The 25,263-nt window shown below is 58.2% G+C and overlaps 1 protein-coding gene across 2 annotated transcripts; it reads left to right on the plus strand.

Annotated features, from left to right (window-relative positions):
* The first annotated feature begins 8,678 nt into the window (after window positions 1–8,678).
* On the plus strand, window positions 8,679–17,980 carry DUSP9 (dual specificity phosphatase 9). Of its 2 annotated transcripts, none has more exons than XM_036840071.1 (4): window positions 8,679–8,720; window positions 14,132–14,539; window positions 15,828–16,277; window positions 16,522–17,980. In XM_036840071.1, exons 2-4 carry the CDS (start codon window positions 14,167–14,169, stop codon window positions 16,845–16,847), a joined length of 1,149 nt encoding a protein of 382 aa, XP_036695966.1. In that variant the 5' UTR covers window positions 8,679–8,720; window positions 14,132–14,166; the 3' UTR covers window positions 16,848–17,980. The 2 variants fall into 2 exon arrangements, with proteins under 2 accessions (XP_036695966.1, XP_036695965.1); XM_036840070.1 differs by lacking the exon at window positions 8,679–8,720 and adding an exon at window positions 13,321–13,532.
* The last annotated feature ends 7,283 nt before the right edge of the window (window positions 17,981–25,263 follow it).

Genomic DNA, 25,263 nt, shown 5'->3' on the forward strand with positions numbered 1-25,263 from the left:
CCGCCGCCGCCGAGGGCGCCCAGCGCTTGCGGTCGGGGGCTGGTCCTTTCGCGGAGAAGGGCCCTCCCTGCGCGGTGGCCACCATCGTGCGCAGTGATCGTGCGCGCGGACGTTCGGCAGGGAGGCCACCCCCGCTCCCCGGTCTGGGGTTTGTGTCAGGACGCGGGCGTGCCGGGATTCCCAGCGTCCCGTGGTCCGGGGGGCTGAGGACGTTCCCAGGCCGGTCGGGAAGAAGTGCTCACAGCGGCCCGGTGGCATCCACCTTCGTTCAGGGCCGGCCAGAGAGGTGACCCCAAAGCACAGCACGAGGACCAAAGCCCCGCACTCTGAGGTCCACCGCGGCCGGGATGGAGATGGCCGGCAGTGACGCCTGCATCTCCCTGCCCCTCCCTTGCTTGCCGGCTTTGTTTTCCTGCTTCTTAATCAGGAGGGTCCAGCAATCCTGTTCAGTTGTCTAGCAATTCTAGCAAGGCTCTTGGATCTGTTTGCTCCTGGGGTCTAGACACATTACTGGAGCCCCATCCCAGAGCCAGGCTGGGTGGTAAGCATTGGACAGAGACACCAACGCAACGTGGACCCTGTCCTCCAAACGTTCTGTCAACCCAAAGAGATGGCTTCCCGTCCAAGAGCTGCAGTGGTCCAGGCCTGGGAGTACACAGCCCACCCGTGCCAGGTGGTCCCAGCGAAGGGAAGAAAGAGGGTGTGACCTCACCAGGCAGATGGTGGGCTGTGACAGTAAGTGGCGGTGGCATGGCAGGTGAAGACTTTAGGGGATGGCGGGGTGGCGGGAATGTATTTTGCACATGAACTGACGTGAATTGGGAGTGGGGGCCGGCCATAGTGGACTGAAGAGTGGCCCCGAAAAATGTGTGTGCGGGAGCCTCAGGGTGTGAGCTTATCTTGAATAAGGCAAATGGACACGAGACAGCTGGTACATTCTGGCGACTGCCAGTAGTGCGATGGGGCTGGAGGCGTCTCCTGGGAGAGAGGGGCTGGGAGGCGGCAGGAGCTGGTCACACAGGACCGTGCGAGCCGGCTGAAGTGCTTGGACTTTGTCCTCAGGGTCACTCGGGGCCATCGAAGGGTGCTGAGGGGAGGCGCGCCAATAGCCTCCGCTTTAGGACCATCACCACGTCCACCATGTGGGGGACGAGGGGAGGACTGAGCCCGGAGGCTGCGGACAGTGAAGAGGGGGCAGGGCCTGGCCAGGGATAGGAGGGAAACTCAGCAGAAACCAGCAATGCGAAGGGGTGGTGGAGAGAAAGGGGAACTGAGTGCCACGCCCGAGGCCAGGATTTGGACAGCTGAGGGGAGACAGTGAGTTTCCCTGTGGCACACAATGCATCTGAGGGGCCATGGGTCACCCAGGTGGCAGTGGAGACACTGGCGTCACAGTCACCACCCAGGAGAACAGCTGAGGTCGTCCGGGGGAACACACAGAGGGAGAAGAGGACCTCAGAACCTGAGACGTACTTGAGAGAAATGGCCAGAGTGCTGGGAAGCAAACCGGGAGGGCAGAGGGGCGCGGGTTTCCAGGGCCTGAGGGAGAGCAAGGCAAGAGGGCACCTCGGCCGGCGGCACCTGGGGCGGTGGCTGAGGGGATGGGACAGCGGGCCGACTTGGCAGGGAAGAGGACCCCACCTGTTCTGAGCCTGACGCCAGGGGGCTGGGGCCACAGCTGTTGCTGGCTTTGACTCAGGAAGGGCAGGAAGTCCAGGGAGCTCTCACTGACTGGCCTGAACGTGCCTGGTCGCTTGGGTGGCAAAGGCACCCGCTGGGAGGGTGAGGCCTCAGCTGGGCTCCAGGAGGCTGATGGAGCTTGGGACTGTCCGCTGAGGATCGTGGGAAGGAAGGTAGCCAGGTGCAAGTAAGGGATTCGACAGGTGGAAAGCAGGGTACCAAGTGGAGAAGGGGCCAGGGTCACCAGAGAAGCACTGAGAAGCAGGGGTTCAAATGGGCCGCCCAGACCCAAGGCCCCAGGAGTGGATCCAAAACCAGGGAGTGAGAGGTGGGGTGGCTGAGAGGAAGAGCCTTGAAGGCCCTGGAGTTTGACAGGAAGGTGGACAAGTCACACCTAGAAGCCACCACCTTGTGAGGCAAGGTGATGCCAAGCGGCCTTGGGCTCCGGGAGTGGGTGTGGCAGAGCGCGCGGGGGTGTCTCCGCTCTGAAGACACAAAGCGTCGTGGAAGGATTTTTTTTTTTTTTGACGTTTTGTGTTATTTGCCACAGATTTTTTTTTTTAATTTAACAAAGCATTTAGGGACTTCCCTGGTGGCCCAGGGGTTAAGAATCCGCCTGCCAATGCAGGGGACACGGGTTCGAGCCCTGGTCCAGGAAGATCCCACATGCCGAGGAGTAGCTAAGCCCGTGAGCCACAACTACTGAAGCCCACGCACCTAGAGCCTGTGCTCCGCAACAAGAGAAGCCACCGCAATGAGAAGCCCGTGCACCACAACGAAGACCCAACACGGCCAAAAATAAATAAATAAAATAAAATAAATAAATTTTTTTAAAAAGCATTTATTCATTCATTCATTCATTTTATTGAAGTATAGTTGATTTACTAGTTGTGTTAGTTTCACGTGTACAGCACAGTGATTCAGTTATATATATATTCTTTTTCAGATTCTTTTCCCTTATAGGTTATTACAAAATATCATGGAAGGACTTTTTTTGTTTTTTTTTTGGCTACGTTGGGTCTTCGTTGCTGCGCGCGGGGTTTCTCTAGCTGGGGTGAGCGGGGGCTACTCTTCCTTGCGGTGCACGGGCTTCTCATTGCGGTGGCTTCTCTTGTTGCGGAGCACGGGCTCTAGGCGCACGGGCTTCAGTAGTTGTGGCACGTGGGCTCAGTAGTTGTGGCTCACGGGCTCTAGAGCGCAGGCTCAGTAGTTGTGGCGCATGGGCTTAGTTGCTCCGTGGCATGTGGGATCTTCCCGGACCAGGGCTCGAACCCTTGTCCCCTGCATTGGCAGGTGGATTCTTAACCACTGTGCCTCCAGGGGATCCCCCATGGAAGGACTTTTGAGAGCTGTTCAGGGACTTGGGCAGAGGCAAGGCTGGTGCTGAAAGGACAGGGGCAGTGGTGGTGGAGAGGACACGGTGATGGGAGCCATGAGGCTAAGGAGACAGCGTTCCGAGCACCCCATGTCCCCCCTCCTGAAGATGAAGACAGCTTCTGGGCACTTGTCTCCCTTGTTGCCGTGGTGAATGGGGCCGTCACTGAGAGCCGGAGCACAGGACGTTTGCGTCTGGGCCTTGGTGACTTCGTTCTGATGACTGGGAAGGCTTATAGACTTGGGGACTCCATCTCTGATCCCCCCTTTCTCCTCTGGGGCTGCAGAGAACAGGCAGCTCAGGTCAGGGGTGCCACGGGGAGGCCGAAGTCACGGTCACAGCCCCTGTGGCTCTGGCCAGGTCCCAAGAGCCAAGCCTTGCAGGTTGACACATTGGGCTCTGTGTTACCCTCATGGTCCCCGCCCATGCCAGCCCCAACAGATGTCCCCAAAGTGGAGGTGTAGTGAAGAGAGGCCGCCACTGCTAGAAAACCAGCCTCAGGCCACTGCTCCAGGTTTGTAACAGCAGAGACAAATGGGACCCTGGAGAGACTCATACTGAGCCATGACCCTCTGTGCCCCACCTAGGCCCTGCCTTTTCTCTCCGTGATAAAGAAATGGCGCTGGCAGGGGGAGGGGGCACCCAGCTGGGAGGTACTGAGCGCTAACCACCTGCTAGGTACCAGGCGAGGCCCCACAGGAGAAGGGACCCGCCACAATGCCCAGGCACATGGTGACGGAGGGAGGCAGCTCTGAGGGCCCCTGCAAGGAACTCCTCACAGCCTCCGGCCAAGAGGGCCAGCTGCAAGTGCAGGTCTGTGGCTTTCCCCTTCCTGCCTGCGGCGTCTCGGGGCGGAGACCAATCCCTCTGGCTCTGCTGCCACCGGGCCCTGGCCTTCCCCTCCCTCTTCTCCCCGTCTCTCTGCCTGGGGGTGCTCTCCTCTCTGTGGGAAGCAGGTACTGAGGGGTAATAGCTACCCTCTAAATTTAGAGGGGGAAAATCCCCGCAGACTTGGCAGAAGTATCCTGCGCCTTCCTTGTGGAAAGCCTCTCAAGCATGAAGTTGGGAGGGGGCAGCGAGCGGGGAGCTGCATGGGGACAGCGGTGAGGCTAAGGGACAGTGACGGAAGAGAAGTCCTCACCTGGGCCGGGGCGCACCTGGGGCCACAGCCTGGGGCTCCACCTTTGACTGTGTGGACGGCTCCCCAGGGCCCCTCTGCAACTGGGAGCTTTGTCCTTCCTTGCTCTGGCTGGGTCGCTGGCCCCGCTCCTGCCGCCCCCAAACCTATGAGAAAGAGCGACCTGGACCCGAGCCCCGACAGCAGAGGCAGTGCCCGCTCTGGAGGCTGGGGCCCGGCTGGGGTCCTCCGCCTCGTCTCTCTGTGCCTTGGTTTCCTCATACGGAAGTCTCGTGGCCCTCGTTCCTGGCACGGTGACCAGGAGCTACTGTTTTCATTATTTAAGGGTCCCTCGAGGGGGCCTTCCTGGCGAGCAAGGAGGGACGGCTCCAGACTCTGTGATCTGTGAGCTGGAGACTTCGGCGACAGCAGGGCTTCAAAGGGCGGCAAGTTGGCTGTGTGACTTCACGTGGCGGGGCATCACCCGAGTCTCCCTGCCAGCGGCCAAGTGGCTCTGTGAGCTGACCTGAGCAGCACCGTCCTGAGGCCTGGGCCCTGGGGGCCCACCCACAGCGCCTGCTCTGCCGCCGCCGCCTGCCCTGGACGGCGGTTCCTGCGTCCTGCAGCTTCGCCGCCGCCATAGGGCCATGGGCGGGTCCCCGGCCTGGGCCTCGGTCCCTCCTGTCTTCACCTAGCCCAGTCACCGTCAGGGGCCGACTAGGGCTTCCGGGCCCGGAGCTGGGCCTGCAGAAGCGCTCCCAGACCAGAGCAGAGGGTGGGAAGCTCCTGCGGTGGGAGGAGAGGTGCAGAGAAGTGCTCAGTGGCCCTGACCCCCGAGTGGCAGTGACCCAGCCGGCCTGGAGTTAGGCCTCGGTCTGGGCGCCAGGGGCCAGCGGGGCCCAGGCTGGGCCTTGCAGTGTTGGAGGAGGAGCGGGAAGCAAGGTGCTCAGTCTGTCACACAGGGAGGCGACCCCTGAGGATGGAGACGAGAAGAGCCCTCAGCATCCCCGGGACCCCCTCCCCGCCCCCCAAAGACAACCGAGCCAGGGCCAGGAATGAGCCCCCGCCTTGGTCTGGCCGCACTGCCTGTGTCACGCATTCCTTCCTGTGACGAGATGGCCTAACTCAAGAGGCACATTCCTGGTGGGGGAACGGAGAGGTATGGCCAGGGAGCTGGGTGGGCCACTCACAGAGGCCTTCACTGGCGCGATCGGCTTCCAACCTCCTGGCCTATCCTTCCACCCGTGGCGGCTCCCCTCTCCTGGCCCCGTTCAGCCCTCTCTCTCCTCCCCTTCCACCGCTCTCCCCCCTCTTCCCTCTCGCCTCCCTTTGCCTGTCCAGCCAATGGGCGTGGGTGTCTGGCTCTCTCCCGGTAAAAGGATTATATCATCTGTAATGTATATCCAGACACACGCGCACTGCTTCTTGGGAGGACAAGACAAGGAGAGGGAGCCCGCGCAGCTGGCCGGAGGGGGTTTATAACCAGGTTATTGAACCTGAACCTGAGCCCTCCCGGAATGGGGCTGTTAATGGCTCCCGAGGTCCCGGACCCTGGGAAATCAATCGCTGCTGCGCTACACAAGCTGCCTCTTGGCCCTGCCCCCCGTCCCCTCCCCTCAGCTCCCTCCTGCCCCCGCCTGGCTCTCACCCTCACCCTTTCACCTGGGCTGCAAGTGCCGATCTGAGAGCAGCCACTGGGCCATTTGGTTTCAAATGTCCGGATGCGGTTCTGTCCGGGGCTGCTGCAGATCGGTGGGGTGCTGTGGAACAGGGCCTAGAATGTGTTCCTGAAGGCATGGCAACTGGTAGCGAGATGCGTCTAAAAGATGCTGGCTAGAGCGCCTCTGATGGGGGAGGGGCAGAGTGAGGCCCGTTACCCAGTGGCGGAGGGACGACGGCGGCCTGGGGGGTGTTGCCACGTGAGCACACAGCCTCAGCGGCGGATACTGCTCTCAGTGGGGCCCAGTGGTTGCCCAGGAATAACGCCTCACGTGTGTGCACCCAAATGCCAGTGCCCAGGGGCAGCAGGGTCTCCATGCAAGGACCAGGTGGGATGCACCTCTCCTCAAAGCTCCAATTGCCTGGAAAGGGACCCAGAATCGGACCGGAAAAAGCTGCAGCTGCGCAGCTATGGCCGCCTTCAGCCCAAGGCCCACAGTGGCACACCCCTGGCACATTCGGAGCACGGCCCAGCTCTCTGCCCCTCCGCCTTGCGCAGGCGGCTCCTGCTGAGTGCCTGGCTGCCAGCGGAGGTTCTGGTGGGAGAGGGGGCAGGGCCACAGAGGAGAGGGTGAGGGCTGGAGCTGGCCCGTCAGCCCACCCTGAGATTTCCGTTAGGAGCAGGCACGATCTGAGCACGTGGGCTTGGCTGCTTCGGAGACGGAGGCCCAGCCGCGTCTTCAGAACAACCTCGATTCCAGCACGGTTGGCCTCTCAGTCGAGCGCTCTTCGAGAAGATTCTCCATTTTATTCCTCAACAGGGAACAGGTCAGGCCTGGCTACCTAAGACAAGTCCCTGGGGACGAGGAGGGAGGCACCGTTTCCCGAGGCGGAGCAGACCTGTGCCTTGGGAGCTCCCAGGACTGGCCTGGCCGTTTGCGTTAGTTTCTTCTCTTCCAGAGCTGGGTGGGTCTTGTTGCCTGGAGAGCAGGGGCCCTGTGGGAGGGCTGGGGTAGGAGCTTTGCAGGGGTGGGGGGCAGCATCATTCAATCCAAATGTTCCTCCTCCAGCCGTTCAGCCCTGAGTCACTAAAGCACAGGATTGCGGGGGGAGGGGGGGCTGGTTATTCAACCTTTCCAGATACTCCTCTGTGAGTCAGCTCAGCGAGCCTTTGCAGGGGGCCAACGGAGTGCCCAGGGCCACGACACGGCCGCCATATGTCTTCCCCAAATGGGAGGATCGCCAGGGGAGCCAGCCCCGTCTTTTTTGGTTTCCATGTATTTTCACGTTTTGACAGATAAAATGGTCCTATTGATGAACGGCATGGCTTTTGGCACATGTTGATTTCTTAGCAAAGGTCCCCTGACTTCAGGACAACTGGCACCGTGGAGTGTCACAGAAGCACGTCGTCGAGCGGCACGACCCACACACAGTTTCGTTTGGTCGCACTCGTGGTGTCGTTTTGGCAGTTCAATTCCACGCTGGACCCTGGGGCCCTGATGCTGAAGAGGAGGTGAAAGGTCAGCCCAGTCCAGAGCACCTTAGGCCGGCCTGTCAGATGCGCCTGCCAGCGGGTGCAGCCCAGAAAGGCCCAGGGGCTCGAGCAGGGGGAGGGTTGTAAGGGTGGGCATCTGCTGAGGCTGGAAGGGGGCAAAGGGCAGGGTGGGCATGCCAAGCTCCCACAACCTGGAGAGAAACTGCAGCAAAGCTTAGGAGGGCGCTTGGAGCTCCTGAGGTCTGCCCCTTTCCCCAAATGTACGGGTTAGGAAACAAAGCGGCCCTCTCCCCCCTTTTCCAGGGTGCTGACCCAGGGGAATCCACAGCTGCTGCAGACACTAGCCAGGCAGCCTGGCCTCCCTCGGCTGCCCCTCATCTGTGGGGCGGCTGGCATCCCGGCTCTGCCTGCCTTCTCCTCCACGTTCTCCCGGCCTTGGGCCCGCTCGGGCCCTGTCACTGCACTACTGTGTGATCGCCAGGAAACCACGGCCTCGGTTTCCCTACTTATAGCATGGGAACGGTCTCCTCCGACTCCCAGACTGCTATAAGGACCAAATGAGGTCCTGGTGGCCTTGGGTCTAGAGGAAAGCAAACCGGGCCTGGCGACAGCACCCCCTCCCAGCCCCACCCCCAATGTCCTGGCTCCACCCCTTCCAGGCACCGAAGCCCAAATGCTATGACCATTAGCCAGAATCCGATACATGAAAAAGGGAGAAGATAGTGCCAGGGGGACCGGTGGTTGGGGGCACTTGCAGTGCCGTCAGCTGGACCTTATGCCCTATCCCCTGTGGCGGCAGGAGGTGGCTCTGGGGGCCAAGCTGTGCCTGGTCCTCGATGGGTCCCTTCGCTTCTCTTGAGGGTAGCAGGGGTGCCAGCAGAGACTCTTCTGTGCAACCGTCTCCCAGCCCAGGCCCTACCTAGGTCAGGGCCCCCCATCCTACTCCGTTGCCCCAAGCTCGGAGACCCCAGGCAGCGGGGCCGTTGGGGGCCGGGGGCTGCAGGGGACATCCCGGAGAGGGGCCACATTGGGCAGAGCGGGCAGAGGCTTGCAGGTGGGAGGAAGGCGGACGGGGGAGGTGGAGGGAGACGCCGGGCAGGCCGCGGCCCCTCCCCGCTCCCTCCCTGCGCGCCGCCAGCGACATTGCCCCTCCTGGGCAGGGGGCGGAGAAGACGGCGACGGGAGAGGAGGAGGCGGCGGCGGAGGCGGGATTTGGAGTTTCCCTCCGCAGCGGCGGCGGCGGCGGCGGCGGCCCCTCGGCTCCAAGCGAGGCCGCCGCCCGAGGCTCCGGTGGCGCTCGGCGGCAGAGGCTGTGGCGCTTCCCGCCGCCCGGGCTTCGGAAACTTCCCGGCCGCGACGCGCGGAGCCGGCGCAGGAAGCCGAGCGGAACGGAGGTGAGCGGAGGTGAGCGGAGCACGCGGCGCCCGGGCACCCACCCCACCCCCACCCTGCCTGGCCGCCCCCCGACGTGCGCTCCTCCACCCTGCACCCCCAAAGTCTTGCCAGAGCGCACCCCACAGAGCCAACGCACGCGCCCCTGGGAGACCCACTCAGTGCTACCACCGCACACCCCCCGCATCCCGCCCGTGCACCTCCCGTGTCCATGGCCACGCACACCCCCTGACACACGCGCGTGCACAAACCATGCACCGCGGACCCAGGTCCCTGCAGTGCACACACCAGCAGCCGCTAAGTCACCATCCACTACTGTCCCCAACTCAGGCCAGCACCCATCCCAGACGCTGCCACGCCTCAGTACACACCCAGGCGCGCGAGCGCGCGCGCGCGTTCACACACACACACGCACACACGCCAAACACATCCCTGCGATGTCAGCACTAACATAGCTCTCCTCACCGTGCCCCACCATCTCCAACTCCCCATATGCTCATTACAGACACCCCACCCACGTTCCAGCCCAGAGACACTGCAATCCGCCCAGCCCTGAACAAACCCCAACACTCACCCCCACCTCAGAGGCCGACCCTCCCCACTCCCCGAAGCCAGGCCCGCTCCCCAGGCACACACCTCTAGCATCCCCGGCACGCACTCCCATACGCCCCAACATGTATGCACACCTGCTGGATTCATGCTCTCCAGCACCCTGCCCCGCCCCCATCGCAAATAGCCCTCAACATCCCCCAGCACATCCCGAGTCCCTCCCACCACCACCCCCCAACACCTGGCACGCGGGCTCTAGAGGCTGCAGCATTTGGTGGCATCTCTGCCAGGCGCCTCTGGCTCGCCTTCGCAGCAGCGGCTCACCATCCTGAGACCCCCCCCAGGTGCCTCCCTAAACAGACCTTGAGGCTCCCCAGCGACTGGCTTGGCCTCTTCCCTAAGAGATAAGGAAGGCACTTGGGGTGCAAGGTACCGTACTTAGATGGGGGAGAGGGGGGCGGGGAAGAGGAAGGGAGAGGCAGGCACTGAAGTGGAGGCGGCCCAGCTGGAACCAAAGGGCCCCCAGTTGCTGGCACGCACGTAGTAGGTGGGTTTCCTGGGGGCAGGAGTCGGAGTGCCGCGTGTGCCCGTCTGCCTGTGCGGTGGGGGGAGGGCCGTGTGCGCACGTGTGCTTGTGCGTGTCTGGTGGGGGCGAGTGTGTGACCCGCTGAGGAAAAAAGCAGGAGCGGTCCCCTCCTGGGCTCCCTCACGCAACAATTGGTTTCATTCATTCATGCCTTCTTTTGTTAACGAGCATTTCTTCCGTGATCGCCGCGTGCCAGGCCCTTCACTGGGGGCTGGGGCCAGCTTGGGGCCGGGCACACACCCGCTCCTGCCTTGGAGGAACTCCCAGTCCCGCGAGGAGACCGACGGGGAAAAGCAGAAAGCTATCCCCAGCGGAAAGTGGATTTGGTGGAAAAGACAGTGTATTTGGCAGGAACGCTGTCGCTGGGAGTTCTGCTCCTGGCCATGTGACCCGGCCGCGACAGCCGAAATTCTGCCACTCGGCCCGGCGGGAACCGTGTGTTTCGGGGAGGCGGGGTGGGGGGGTGTGGATGGAGGGGGAGGCGGGGCGCCGCTCTCGGGAGGCTCCAGGGACCAGAAGGCGCACGCGGCGCGCGCGAGGCCTACGGGCGGCAGCGTTTCCGCGGCCTCCGAGGGGCACTGGCTGGGCCGGGCGGGGGCCGGGGCGCCCGGCGGGAGCTGGGGCGGCGGGCGCAGCGTCCACCCTACGGGAAGCGCGCGGCCTGGCTCCGCCCGCCGGAGGGGGCCTGCCGAGGCCCCGGCGCGCCCGGGGAGCGGGTGCGGGGCGGGGCCGGCGCTGCGGGGGCCCGAGCGCGGGCGGGCCGGGCGAGGGTCGGGGGAGGGGGGCTTGGCTGCGCTCAGCCCTGCAGTGCGGAGGTGGCAACAGGTTCCAGTCTGTCCTGCTGCTGGCGCAGCGGGCGCTGCTGGCGCCGGGCAGCGAGCGCTCACTTTCGAGATTGAATCCCCCTCCTGAGCGCTCTCTCCCGGCGGGAGGGCTGGCCGGCAGGGGTCCGGAGCGAGGCGCAGGGGAGCCCCTCCTCGGGCGTTGCGAGGCGCAGGCCCCGCAGAACCCCAGCCCAGGGGCTGGGGTTAGGGTTTCTTGGAGCCTAGCTTCCTCTCCCCTCACCCTTGCAGAAGTTGCCTCCCTTCTCATCCTCAGCTTCCCAGCCCGGCTCCGGTCACCTCCCCCAGGGAGCCCTCTCCAGAAAGCAGGCCTAGGCACCTCAGGAGCTCCTACCTCCAGGGGGGTTGGCGACCGTCTCTCCAACTACACTGAGCCCTCAGGACAGGGCGGGTGGGGACAGTATCTCTCCACCTCCCTGTCGGGTGCTGCCACCCCCACTGCCCACAACTCTGCCAAGCCAGACACCCCAGGCTGGCACATTGCAGAACCCCTTGGTGCCTTCAACCCCTGCCCACCCCAGGCTCCTGCGCATAGCTGCGGCAGGCCTGGAGGGAGCCCCCAGGCTTGGGGCCCATGGGCAGGTGGCAGCCAACCTCTGTCTCTGGGAGCTAGGAAGTGAGGGAAAGGAAATGCCCCCCGCTCCACTCCGGCCCAGCTGGCAACCTCGGGGAACTGAGCCCTGGAGCACAGAGGAGGGAGACAGAAACCTTGGTGGGGGGGGGCTGAAGAAGGAACAGAATCAGGACAGGCTGCAGAGGAGGAGGCCGGGACTAGGGGCAAGGGGACCCAGCCCAGCTGCCTGACGCCCCTGGATGCATGTGGTGGGACTCAGCCCAGAGACCTAGACATGTCCCAGGCTGGTGGCCCACTGGGCCTGGAAGGGAGGGAGAGAAGGAGGGAGGGAGGAAGGGGGCAACTGGAGGCCCCTTCGAGGCAACCTGGCTCTCTGTAAGCTGCCCTCTCCCCAGCATTACCTCCCAAGTTTTCTCATCTTACTTTGTGGTCCGTGAGAGGAGTCTTTGGCAGTCACACTGGACTGAACCGTCCTAAACAGTGGCCCTCCGGTGGCTTTGCACCCTTCACTCCTTAGTTACAGCTCTGCCTTCTTTTACTTAGCTCCTTGGGGTAGATTCCCAAAAGTGGCCAGAGGGTGTGGTGTTCTTCCCAGCTCTGGATGCATATTACCAAGTTAATTTCCAAAAGGGCCATACCAACAGAGAACCCTCTAGCAACCAGCAATAGAGCAGCAAGCCAGTTTCACAGCACCCTTGCCAGCACTGGGAGCTCTCATTTTGAGAACATTTTACTAATGTGACAGGTGGGAAGTGTTACCTTGTTTTCTGTCGTTGATACCTTGTTTTTTTAATTTGCTTTCCTTCCATGCCTGAGGTTGAACCTTCCCCCAAACGCCTTGGACCGATTGCATTTCCTCCTTCATGCAGTCTTTTCTGGTTCCTTGCCCATTTATCTGTAGGAGTCTTAACCTTTTGATGAAGCTGTATGAGCTTTATCTTATCTGCTGTACATTTTCCTTCAACTCTGCTATTTGCTTTAGATGGGCTTTAAGCAGAGAAGGGACACAGACCAGACTTTTCAGAAACCTCCCCCACATCATTTCATTGTCTCAGCACTTATCACACCTGGTATTATCTTGTTCGGTCCCTCGGTTTATTACTGACCTGTCCTGCAGGCCTGGGAGTGCCATGCAAGCAGGGGCCCGGTGTGTCCTGCCTGTTCACCATCCTGTGTCCATGGAAGGTATGGAGGCCACCGTGGGCCTTTGCTGCAGGGCAGGGCTGAGGGGGGTTGAGGCAGACAGGCCTGGAGGTAGGGAGAGGCCTTTGGAAGCTATGACGGTGACCCAGGCCGGTGCAGGGGGCGGAGGGGAATGTCCAGATGTGACCCAGGCCGGTGCAGGGGACGGAGGGGAATGTCCAGACGTGATAGACATTTAAGTGGAAATGACTTGGCTCTTGACAAAACGAGGAGCCAGGGGTGACTCCCAGGATCAATAATGTGGTAAGAGCAGAGCACCCCGCTTCAGGGCTGAGAGCACAGGGCTCCTGGGGCCTTTGGCCCGGCCTGTACGAAGGAAGCCATTGTGGTGCCCAGAAGCTGCCCTCTGCCTGCCCAGCCCTCCAGCTAGCCTTGGGCAGAGTTCTGGCCAGAAGGCAGCAGCGGGTTTCTGGTCCCGCTTCCCCCTCCCCTCTGTGATTTCACCAGCATCCCATGGTAGCCCAAGGCGGTGCCTATCAGGAGCCTGTCATATAGATGGGGCCGCTGAAATCCAGTCAGGGGACGCGATGGTCACCCCAAATGAGTAGGGCTGGAGGCAGCCTCTGGGGCAGGGCCACTGGGCTCTTGTCCCCACCCCTCCCCCTGCCTCCAGGGGCCTGACTGGCGCCGGCCAGGGGAGCTGCAGCTGGTCCCCTGCTGGGCCCCTGACCTGCCCTTGGCCTCTGCCCTGGCCCAGTCCCGCTTCGGTGGAAGCCCCGGCTCAGCGCGCCACTTGCAGGGCCCACTCAACTGCTTTCGAGGGCACCCGTTGGCTCGCTGGCCCCCCTGAGCCCGCCCCCGCCGCCCCGCCCCTCCAAACGGCAACTCCACGTCCAAAGGCAGCAGCTTCCAAGGTGGAAGCTGGGTCCCACTGCCAGGAAGCGGCCGGTGCGCGGGCGGCAGTGGACTCGGCCTCCACGTGCGCGCCTGCCCCGCTGCCCCGCCCTCTTCCCGGTGGCCGGGCTCGGGGACTCCCTGCCCGCGGACGGCGCCCCTCGTCCCGCGGTGGCCGTGGCTGGGACGTCCGCGCGCGGCCGCTCGCCGCGGGATCACGCTCCAGGTCTCTCTCCTTTTGTTTTCTACGGGGGGAGGAGGGCAGCTCCGAGAGGTCCGGCCGGCCGAGGTCCAGCACCTCGGCACCACCTCTATTACCCGGGCCCGCCTGGCCATGGGGACGATCTCGGCCTGGACCCCCTCTCACGCGCACACGCCCCCCAAGTCGGAAGCTCGAACGTGGGGAGTGACTGCGGGCAGGCAGAGTGAGAGACGCAGAAACGGGGTGTGGGGGGAGATGGCCGCGGCCTTGGGCCCCCAGGAGGGGCCAGGAAGGGACCCGCGGCGGCTCTCGAAGGGGCCGCTGGACGCCCAGCCTTCCTGTTCTGGGGGACCTCTCACACTTCCCTTCCCGGGACGGGAAGCAACGCCGAGTGGCTGCCTGGGGCGTTTTTCTTGGGGCGCAGGGGGCGCCTTTCTGCACATCCTTACTGTAGGAGGGGTATGAGAAGAGAATCAGGCAGTAGAGGGGCGTCCCTGCGGGACCCTCGGCGCCCGCCTTCAGGACCCGGGCCTGGCTTCCCGCTTGGCCCCCGGGCCCGCGCCCGTTGGCGGCCGGGCGCGAAGGACGCGGGCTCACGTCGCGCGCCTTCCCTCTCTCTGCAGCTCTCGGGGCCCGACGTGCCAGGAGCCGCGAGCCCATGGAGGGTCTGGGCCGCTCGTGCCTGTGGCTGCGCCGGGAGCTGTCGCCCCCGCGGCCGCGGCTGCTGCTCCTGGACTGCCGCAGCCGCGAGCTGTACGAGTCGGCGCGCATCGGCGGGGCGCTGAGCGTGGCCCTGCCCGCGCTGCTGCTGCGCCGCCTGCGGCGGGGGAGCCTGTCGGTGCGCGCGCTCCTGCCTGGGCCGCCGCTGCAGCCGCCCCCGCCCGCCCCGGTGCTCCTGTACGACCAGGGCGGGGGCCGGCACCGGCGCGGGGAGGCCGAGGCCGAGGCCGAGGAGTGGGAGGCCGAGTCGGTGCTGGGCACCCTGCTCCAGAAGCTGCGGGAGGAAGGCTACCTGGCCTACTACCTACAGGGTAGGTGCGGGTGGTGGCCCGCGGGCAGCAGCCTGGGGAGGACCCCAGCCCAGGGAGGGCCGGGCCCCACCTTCTGAGGACACTCATGATTCATTTGACCTTGGGCAAGCCCGGCCTCATTTTGTCTAAAGTGGAGGTGAGATTCCCCTCCCCTGAGCATGACCTTGGGGAAGTCCTTCACTCTTGGGAGCCCCAGTTTCTGAGTCTGGAAAATGGGGAGAATCTGCCCTGACCTGGCTCCCTGGATGCTCAAGAATGGAATACCCAGTTCGGGCTCCCAGCCCCCATCCCATCATATCACCCCCTCCCCCAGCTGCTCAGCCATGGGTGAAGGAGGCTGGAGCCACAAGAGGACAAATCCCGCTCAGCAAAGGGTCTGGAAGGGGGAGGGGAAGAGAGAGGGAGAGAAGCAGTGAAGGCAGGAGGAGGCAGAAACCTCCCCCCCTCCCCCGCCTGCCATGGTCATGGGCTTGGGGGTGGAGGGGAGATGGGCTGATACAGGCATGTTGGCTCCTTGCCAAGCCAAACACCCCCAGAGATCCAGGGTAGGGACGAGATTCCCATGAACCGACAGAGCCAGCTGTCCCCACCTCCCCATCCAGGAGGGTCATTGGCCTGTCGTCCCTTGGTCCATTCTGAACGTACAGGGACATAGAAATACATAAAATGTCAAATTTCCAGGCCCCCACCCCCATCCCCAGGGAAATAGTAGCTGTTTGTAGATGGAGATGTTCACTTCTTGGGACTTTGGGACCATCCAGGTGGAATGCTGCACTCTCTCCGAGGCTCTCTGCCTCTTGGGGTCCACCTCATCCCTGAAGAGAGCACAGACATGGCTGTGACCTGGCCCCTGACCTCGGGGTGCTCCTGGTCGACCTGGATCGGGAGACACCCAGGCAGAGAACTCACATCTGAACCTTTCCTCTCCTTTAACTGATGGCCGCTGTCCTCCCCAAGGCTGGCAATACGTCTAAACTCTGTTGAGCCCTCATGCCTGCCTTGGCTTGGCCCTGGGGGGTGTAAGATCCTCTTTGGGTGGCTCTGCCCCAGCCTGGCGTCTTGCAGCTGCAGCGGGCACGTGCCGTCCGGAGGAGCAGCCACCAGTGCTGAGCACGCCACACGGGAGGCCAGTATAGGTCAGACTGCTGGCTTTCGAGTTCCCTTTGGAGACATCTGCCGGCCCCCTCAGGCATCGGGATTGTCCAGGGTCGGGGTCCCTATCCCCAGCCAGGGCACTCGGCTACCCAGGAGGCCAGATCAATGGGATCCTCCCCTTGTGCCCTCCCAGGTGGCTTCAGCAGATTCCAGGCCGAGTGCCCTCACCTATGTGAGACCAGCCTTGACAGCCGTGGGGGCCCAAGCACAGCCCCGGTGCCCAGCCCAGTGGTGGGGCTGGGCGGCCTGTGCCTGGGCTCCGACTGCTCCGACGCGGAATCCGAGCCCGACCGTGACTCCATGAGCTGCGGCCTGGATTCGGACGGTGCCACGCCCCCCCCAGCAGGGCTGCTGCCGTCCTTCCCCGTCCAGATCCTGCCCAACCTCTACCTGGGCAGTGCCCGGGATTCGGCCAACGTGGAGAGCTTGGCCAAGCTGGGCATCCGCTACATCCTCAATGTCACCCCAAACCTGCCTAACCTCTTCGAGAAGAACGGCGACTTTCACTACAAGCAGATCCCCATCTCGGACCACTGGAGCCAGAACTTGTCCCAGTTCTTTCCGGAGGCCATCGCGTTCATCGGTGAGTCCGCTCTGCACTCCCCCCCTCCCTCCCCACCCCCGGGCCTGGCTGCTGGCCTCTCCCACGTCTTCCCTCTCCCTCACCTGGGCTCCTCCTCCAGGCTCAGCTGCCTCCCCAGAGCCCCCGGGCCGAGCCGGGACGGCCCTGCGGGGGCCGGGCAGCGCTGGGGCAGCTCCCCAGCTCGGAGGACCCCCCGGAAGGCCACCACCCGCACCTCACGCGGGCCCCCTCTGCCCCTACCTAGATGAGGCCTTGTCCCAGAACTGCGGGGTGCTCGTTCACTGCCTGGCGGGCGTCAGCCGCTCCGTCACCGTCACCGTGGCCTACCTCATGCAGAAGCTCCACCTCTCGCTCAACGACGCCTACGACCTGGTCAAGCGGAAGAAGTCCAACATCTCGCCCAATTTCAACTTCATGGGGCAGCTGCTGGACTTCGAGCGCACCCTGCGGCTGGAGGAGCGGCGCGCCCGGGATGGGGGCAGCGGCGGGCAGGAGTCGGCCGCCTCCGACCCGCCCTCCTTCTTCACCACGCCGACCAGCGATGGCGTCTTTGAGCTGGACGCCACATAGGGCCCCGGGCCGCCCCCCAGCGGGTGCGCCCAGCCCAGCCACCCGCGTGCTGGGGAAGAGGCGGGAGGGGGCTCGGCCTGGGGGGGCGAGGGAGAGCACAATACCTCATGTGGAGCTGTGGGACGAGGCAGGAGCCGGGAGCCCCTCCGGGGTGGCGGTGGGGACAGACCTGTCCTACCCACTTGAAACATCCACGGGAATCCTATTAAACGTGCCTATGGGCCGGGCCTGGGGCCGCCGGCCTGACCCGCGCTGCTTGTGGGCGGAACCCCGCTCCAGAACCTGCCTCTTCTGCGACTGTTACTTTTTCCTTCGGGGGGCGGAGGTGGGGATTCCCATCCCCAGGGACCCTTCCAGGTGGCTGCCGGTTCCCAGGGCCCAGGCCGTGTGCGCTCGGCCAGGCCCCGAGCCCCCTGTGGTTTCCCCTTTCAGGGGGGCCGTGGGCCTGTTCCGGCCACCTCGTTTGCCCCAGGGACCGACTCCCAGTCCCACCCCTCTTCCCAAATGGCTACTTATGGGGAGGGGTGCACCGCCGCCACCAGCGTAGTCACCCCCTGCTCCTCCGCAGAGGGCTTGGCCTCCTGGGACTGGGGGCCTCCCCGGGGACATGGCCTTGGAGGCGCAGCCGCCACCCAGCGTCCGCAGGGACAGCCCCTTTCTGGCTGGCTCCTTGCTGGGCAGCGCTAGAGGGGAGGGCGCCGGCCTGGGAGCCGCTGGGCGGTTCCCGGCCGCACATCTGGCGCCCTGACTGTTTATCCACTTGACATTTGAAAAGATGCTTTTTTTCCTCTTCCCCCAGATGTCTTGACAGGATCACTGGGGCTCTTTGTGACTGAGGGTGGTCAAACTGCCGCCGGAGGAGATGGGGTCTCAAAGCAAGAGCTGGGGGTGGGGGAGGGGAAGAAGAAGGCCTGGATTTTGCTGCTGTGGGTCCCACACAGCCGTGGTTGGTTTGGGGGGCGGGGAAGGGGCCGAGCCGCACACACACACGGTCATTCATTGCAGTACATACCCCTCATGGGCGGCGTGTGTGCGTGTGTGTGCGTGTGTGCGTGTGTCAACACTCACACACACACCAGCCCGCTTACGGACCCGGCCCAGGGCCGGCAGTCCCCGCAGCAGGGCCATCTCACCCTTGGGAATCCACACCACGGTTCTTTCTTTAATTGTTCCCGAATAAATGGTTTCTGTAAGATCCTAAACAGAGGGAAGCAGCTTCCTGAGCACCTTGGAGAGTTTGGGGGAGAAGGCAGGGAGGGAGACCTGGGGAGGGGGTGTGCTGGGCTGCTCGGGGACTCGCGCACCACCCCGCCCCCATGTCACTTCCCATTTGGCATCCACACTGCCTGTCGGCCCAACCTCTGGCTGAGCCGCCCATTCACTCAGCACCCATTGAGCTCCTACTCTGTGCCCCATGGCTCAGGACTAGGACCCTGTGAAGCGGCAAATGACGCCGGGTATCCAGTGTGGCAGAGAGGGGAGCAGGGACTCAGAAGTGACCATGGGGGGTTGGTAGCTGAGCCCTGAGACTCAGCGCAGAGTCCAACCCAAGCCCCAGTATGAGGAGATGGAGCTGCAGAAGGACCCGAGCTGGCGAGGGACACAGGAAAACTGCACATCCAAGCATGTGTCCCTCTGGCTGACACAGCGTGGAATTTGGCCTCCGAAGGCCTGGGTTGGGGGCAGGGAGAGCCTGCGGAGGCCACTGGGCCACCTGAAGTGACAGCAGGGACTTGCTCCTTCCTGGCCTCCCAGCCTCAGCTCTGGCCGCCTCCAGTGCCTTCTGCACACCGTAGCCGGAGCGGTCGTTCTAAAGCCATGATTCCCGGTGATGGAGACACGGCAGGAAGTGACAGGAAGCCGGAGGGTGGGTGGAAACAAGCGCAGTGTGAGAAGGCAGTGAAGGCTTTGTGAGCAATGTGGACCACGTGTCCAGAGCAACCCTCCTGGTCCAGAACCTCTAAAACGTAGGATGAAGTCTAAAAACATGTTTGAATGAATGGCTGAGCTCATGGGAAAATAAGAGAAAGTCTCCAATGTCAGAGACAATGAGGATACTCGAGATGGGGAAATAGTCCTGGATTCTCCAGGTGGGCCCTAAATGCCATCATATGCATCTTTATAAGGGAAAGAGAGAGGCGGGAGAGTGAGATGAGATGTGGTAATGGACACAGGGGTCGGAGCCAGAGAGATTTGAAGATACTACACTGCGTGGAGGTTCTGCCAGGACAGGGCAGCTCATGAAGACCAGCAGCTTCTCTGCCTAGGTTTGCAGGTGGCTAAGTCAATTTGGAGTGGTGGGCAATATCCACACCAGGGGGCATTGTCAATTGAAGTAACTTCTCAGGGGCAGACAACAGGGAAGGGCCAACAGCTCAGTTCTACTAGACAGGTTGTGAAAGTGGTTCGCTGGGGCAAGCATATTCCTGCCTAGCTAGAGAAAGGAGAGGTCCCAAGCCATCCACGCTCTCCTGACCACCTTGAGGCTGTGCACATGTATGTAGGAGACTCAAAAGGGTCAGTGGGAAAAAAAACCCTGGGAAGGCCTGAAAATAGCCTGAACTTTGAGAGAACTGCCTCTCCCACACACAGATCCGTCAGTGGAGCGCACAAGCCTCAGTGGCTTGAGATGTTTGAGCACGGTGTCCGTCCAATCGTTGTCCGGCCACTAAGCTAGGCAGATACAGGGGCAGCCCCTAGAAAACCAGGCTTAAATTTTAAACTGGACTATTTTTTTTTTAACTCAGCGGAGACACCACTCACTGCCCACCGTGGGGCAGGGAGGGGACAGATTTCACAGACTTAGTCCAGAAAAGTCACACAACAAAGAAACAAACAAGTTACACACACACACACACACACACACACACACATACACACACGCCAAAACAACTACTTCTAGGGGGAAAGGGAATATCAGAATCCAGAGTTGATGAAAAATATTATCTAAAATGTTCAATTTTCAGACTTCCCTGGTGGCGCAGTGGTTAAGAATCCACCTGCCAACGCAGGGGACACGGGTTTGAGCCCTGGTTTGGGAAAATCCCACAGGCCGCAGAGCTACTAAGCCCGTGCGCCACAGCTACTGAGCTTGCACTCTAGAGTCCACGAGCCACAACTACTGAAGCCCCCACACCTACAGCCCATCCTCTGCAACAAGAGAAGCCACCGCAATGAGAAGCCCGCACACCACAACGAAGAGTAGCCCCCGCTCGCCACAGCTAGAGTAAGCCCGCGCACAGCAACAAAGACCCAATGCAGCCAAAAATAAATTAATTCATTAATTAATTTTTAAAAACTATGAAATGGTTTTTAAAAAAATAAAAAATAAAATAAAATAAAATGTTCAGTTTTCAGCAAAAAAAATTACAAGACATGCAAAGAAACAGCAAAGTGTGACCCACCGTAGGGAAAACAGTCAATAGAAACTGTTTGTCTCTGGGGACTTCCTTGGTGGTCCAGTGGCTAAGACTCCACGCTCCCAATACAAGGGGCCCGGGTTCAATCCCTGGTCAGGGAACTAGATCCCACACGCTGCAACTAAAGATCCTGCATGCCGCAAAGAAGATCCTGCACATAGCAACGAAGATCCCACGTGCCACAACTAAGACCCGGCACAGCCAAATATATAAATAAATAAATATTTTTTTAAAAAAGAAAGAAAGAAAAGAAACTGTCTCTGAGTGTTCCCAGATGTTGGAATTAACAGATGAAAACTTCAAAGCGCTTATTATAAATACGTTCAAAGTACTAACAGAAACCATGTTTAAAGAGTTAAAGGAAAATGGGATTTCCCTGGTGGTCCAGTGGTAAAGAATCTGCCTTCCAATGCAGGGGACACGAGTTCGATCCCTGGTCAGGGAACTAAGATCCCACATGCTGCAGGGGAACTAAGCCCTCGTGCCACAACTACTGAGCTAGTGCGCCTCAACAAGAGAGCCCGCGTGCCACAAACTACAGAGCCCACACACCCTGGAGCCCATGCGCCACAACTAGAGAGAGAAAACCCACACGCCACAACTAGAGAGAAGCCCACACGCCACAACGCAGAGCCCGTGCCACAGTGAAAGATCCCGCATGCCTCAACAAAGATCCCACATGCCACAACTAAGACCCGATGCAACCAAAAAAATAAAGAAAATAAATAAATATTTTTTAAAGAGTTAAAGGAAAGTAGGACAACAAAGAATCAACAAATAGAGATTCTCAATAGGGATACAGAAATTATGAAACGATAACTAAAGGGAAACAATGGATTTAAAGAGTACAATAACTGAAGTGAAAACTCCTCTAGAAGTATTAAAGAGTAGGTTCAAGATGTCATAAGAAATTATTACTGAACTTGAAGATAGATCAATAATATAAATTATCCAATCGGAGAAAAGAGAGAAAAATGATCGAGCTTCAGAGACCTGTGGCACAACATCAAACATTCTAAAATACATGTAATGGGAGGTTTTGAAGAAGAGGACAGAAAGGCTCAGAATAAATATTAGAAGAAACAATGACAGAAATGTCCAAAATTTTATGAGAAACATTAATCAGGTCCAAGAAGTTCACTGAACCCCAAATAAGATAAAAACAAAGAGAGTTAGTCATAGACACTTCACAGTCAAATTGTTGAAAGCCAAAGATAGAAAATTTTGAAAGCAATAGGAGAAAATTGACCCATGTAGAAGAAAACCACAATAAAATTAACATCAGAAACAATGAAGGCCAAAAGATAGTGAAATGACATAATCAAAGAGCTGAAAGAAAAAAACACTGTCCATCAAAAATTCTATATCTAGCAAAACTATCCTTTTAAAAAACTGAAGGTTTATAAAAGATATTTCCAGATAAACAAAGACTAGGAGAATTCATTGGTAGTATACTTCTTTACAAGAAATACTAAAAGAAGTCCTTCAGGCTGACACCAGTTAGTAACTTGAATTCACAAGAAGAAATGAAGAGCAGCAAAAATGATTAATATCTGGGTTAATAAAAATGTCTCTCTTAATATATTTTTCCTTATTTCTTCTCTTAACTTCTTTAGAAGACATAAGATTGTATAAAGCAATAGCTATAACACTGTACGGTTGAGTTTATATTATAACAGATATAGATGTAATATACATGACATTAATAGCACAAAAGAGAAAGGAAGGAATGGAGTTATACTGGAGCAAAGTCTCTACATTTTACCAAAAATTAAATGAGTATTAATATGAAGTAGATTGTGATTAGTTAAGATCCATATTGTAATGCAATTGTTCTTTGTGGGTTTTTTAAATATTTATTTTATTTATTTATTTTCCTTATTTTTTTTTTTTTGGCTGCATCAGGTCTTAGTTGCTGCACACAGGATCTTTGTTGAGGCATGCGAGATCTTTTCATTACAGCACACAGTCTGCTTGGGCTTCTCTCTAGTTGTGGCCTGTGGGTTTTCTCTCTCTAGATGTGGTGCATGGGCTCCAGGGCGCATGGGCTCTGTAGTTGTGGCACGTGGGCTCCAGAGCACATGGGCCCTGTAGTTTGCAGCACGTGGGCTCTCTTGTTGAGGCGTGTGAGCTCAGTAGTTGTGGTGTGTGGGCTTAGTTGCCCCACGGCATGTGGGATCTTAGCTCCCCGACCAGAGATTGAACCCACGTCCCCTGCATTGGAAGGAGGATTCTTTACCACTAAGCCACCAGGGGGGTCCCTGTAATGCAACTGTAATTCAAAAATATATAGTTAAAAAATCAGCAGCAGAAATAAAATGGTACACTAAAAAATATTTAACACAAGAGAAGACAGTCAAGGAGGAAGAGAGGAACGAAAAGACAGGCAATATAGAGAAACCAATAGCAAAATGGCAAATGTAAATCCAACCATATCAATCACTACATTAAATATGCAGGGTCTAAACACCCCAATCAAAAATCAGAGATTCAAAAAAGCAAGATTCAGCTAACTGTATATTGTTTACAAGAGAAATTTATCTTTAAATGCCTGTATCAACAACAACAAGAAAAGGTCTCAAATCAATGGCCAAATGATATACCTTAATAAACTAGAAAAAGAAAAGCAAACTAAATGCAAAGCAAGCAGATGGAAGATTAGTGCAGAAATGAATGAAATAGAAAACAGGAAAACAATACAGAAGATCAGTGAAAAGTTGGTTCTTTGAAAAGACCAGCAAAGTTGATCTTACTTAGACTGATCAAGAAAAAAAGATTACCTGTTCTTTTCTCTAGTGGTTCAGTGGTTAGGACTCAGTGCTTTCACTGCTGTGGGCCAGGGCTCAATCCCTTGTAGGGGAACTAAGACCCCACAAGCTGCACAACACGGCCAAAAAAAAAAAAAAAAGATTACCAAGATCAAGAATGAAAAGAGGGGACTTCCCTGGTGGCTCTGCAGTGATTAAGAATCCGCCTGCCTTGGGCTTCCCTGGTGGCGCAGTGGTTGAGAGTCTGCCTGCCAATGCAGGGGACACGGGTTCGAGCCCTGGTCCGGGAAGATCCCACATGCTGCGGAGCAACTAAGCCCGTGCGCCACAATTACTGAGCCTGCGCATCTGGAGCCTGTGCTCCACAATAGGAGAGGCCGCGATAGTGAGAGGCCCGCACACCGCGATGAAGAGTGGCCCTCACTTGCCGCAACTAGAGAAAGCCCTCGCACAGAAACGAAGACCCAACACAGCCATAAATAAATAAATAAATAAATAAATAAATAAATAAAAACCCAAAGTTAAAAAAAAAAGAATCCGCCTGCCAATGTAAGGGACACGGGTTCGAGCCCTGGTCCAGGAAGATCCCACATGCCACGGAGCAACTAAGCCCATGAGCCACAGCTACTGAGCCTGTGCTCTAGAGCCCACAAGCCACAACTACTGAGCCCGCATGCCACAACTACTGAAGCCTGCACGCCTAGAGCCCGTGCTCCGCAACAAGAGAAGCCACCGCAATGGGAAGCCCGTGCACCGCAACGAAGAGTAGCCCCCACTCGCCGCACCTAGAGAAAGCCCGCGCGCAGCAACGAAGACCCAATGCAGCCAAATATAAATAAATAAAATAAATAAATTTAAAAATAATAATACTGTAAAAAAAAAAAAGAAAGAAAGAAAAAAAGATTACCTGTTAATTCTCTGGCGGTCCAGTGGTTAGGACTCAGTGCTTTCACTGCCGTGGGCCCGGGTTCAATCCCTGGTCGGGGAACTAAGACCCCGCAAGCTGCACAGCACAGTCAAAAAAAAAAAAAAAAAAAAAGATTACCAAGATCAAGAATGAAATGAGGGGACTTTCCTGGTGGTGCAATGGTTAAGAATCCGCCTGCCAATGCAGGGGACACGGGTTCGAGCCCTGGGCTGGGAAGATCCCACATGCTGCGGAGCAACTAAGCCCGTGCACCACAACTACTGAACCTGCACTCTAGAGCCCGCAAGCCACAACTACTGAGCCCATGTGCCACAACTACTGAAGCCCGTGAGCCTAGAGCGCATGCTCCACAACAAGAGAAGCCTGCGCACCGCAACGAAGAGTAGCCTCCTCTCGCCACAACTAGAGGAAGCCCGCGCACAGCAACAAAGACCCAACACAGCCATAAATAAATAAATTTATTTTTTTTAAAAAAGAATGAAAAGAGGGACATTACTACTGACCTATAAAAATGTTAAGGGTTATAAGGCAATGTTTTGAACAAGTTTATGCCAACAAATTAGACAACTCAGATGAAATGGACAAACTCCTGGAAAGACAAAAATGACCACAATTGACTTTAAAAGAAATAGAAAATCTGAATAGACTTATAACAAGCAAATAAGTTGAATTAGTAATTGAAAATCTTCCCACAAAGAAAATCCAAACCCAGAAGTCTTCACTGGTGAATTCTATCAAATAATGCAACTGAAAAGGTATGTCCACACAAAAACTTGCACAGAAATGATCATAGCAGCATTATTCACAATAGCCAAAAGGTGGTAACAACCCAAATGTCCATCAAGGGATGCATGGATAGATAGAACATGGTCTATCCATACAATGGAACATTGTTCAGCTATAAAATGAAGTACTGATACATGCTACAACATGGATGAACGTTCATTATGCTTAATGAAATAAGCCAGACACAAAGAATCACATATTGTGATTCCATTTATGTAAAATAGCAGAATAAGGAAGTCCACAGAGACAGAAGGTAGATTAGTGGTTGCCAGGGGCTGGGGGGTGGGGGCCGGATGGGGAGTTACCACTAACGGGTACAGGGTTTTCCTTTGGGGTGATGAAAATATTCTGTAATTAGATCGTGATGACGTAAACTGTAAACACAGATCTTCCTCAACTTCTGATGGGGTTACATGCCATTAAACCCATCATAAGTTGAAAATACCCTAAGTCGAAAATGCATGTAATACACTTAACTTACCAAACATCGTAGCTTAGCCTAGCCTACCTTCAGC

Source organism: Balaenoptera musculus, chromosome X (assembly GCF_009873245.2).
Source record: "Balaenoptera musculus isolate JJ_BM4_2016_0621 chromosome X, mBalMus1.pri.v3, whole genome shotgun sequence".
Taxonomy (NCBI): Eukaryota; Metazoa; Chordata; class Mammalia; order Artiodactyla; family Balaenopteridae; genus Balaenoptera; species Balaenoptera musculus.

Excerpts from the sequence above, each read along its gene's own strand:
- DUSP9 (XM_036840071.1), top strand. The coding sequence starts at position 14,167 with ATGGAGGGTCTGGGCCGCTCGTGCCTGTGGCTGCGCCGGGAGCTGTCG. Across the intron at positions 14,540-15,827 it reads CCTGGCCTACTACCTACAGG|GTGGCTTCAGCAGATTCCAG; the intron begins GTAGGTGCGGGT and ends GTGCCCTCCCAG. Across the intron at positions 16,278-16,521 it reads GGAGGCCATCGCGTTCATCG|ATGAGGCCTTGTCCCAGAAC; the intron begins GTGAGTCCGCTC and ends GCCCCTACCTAG.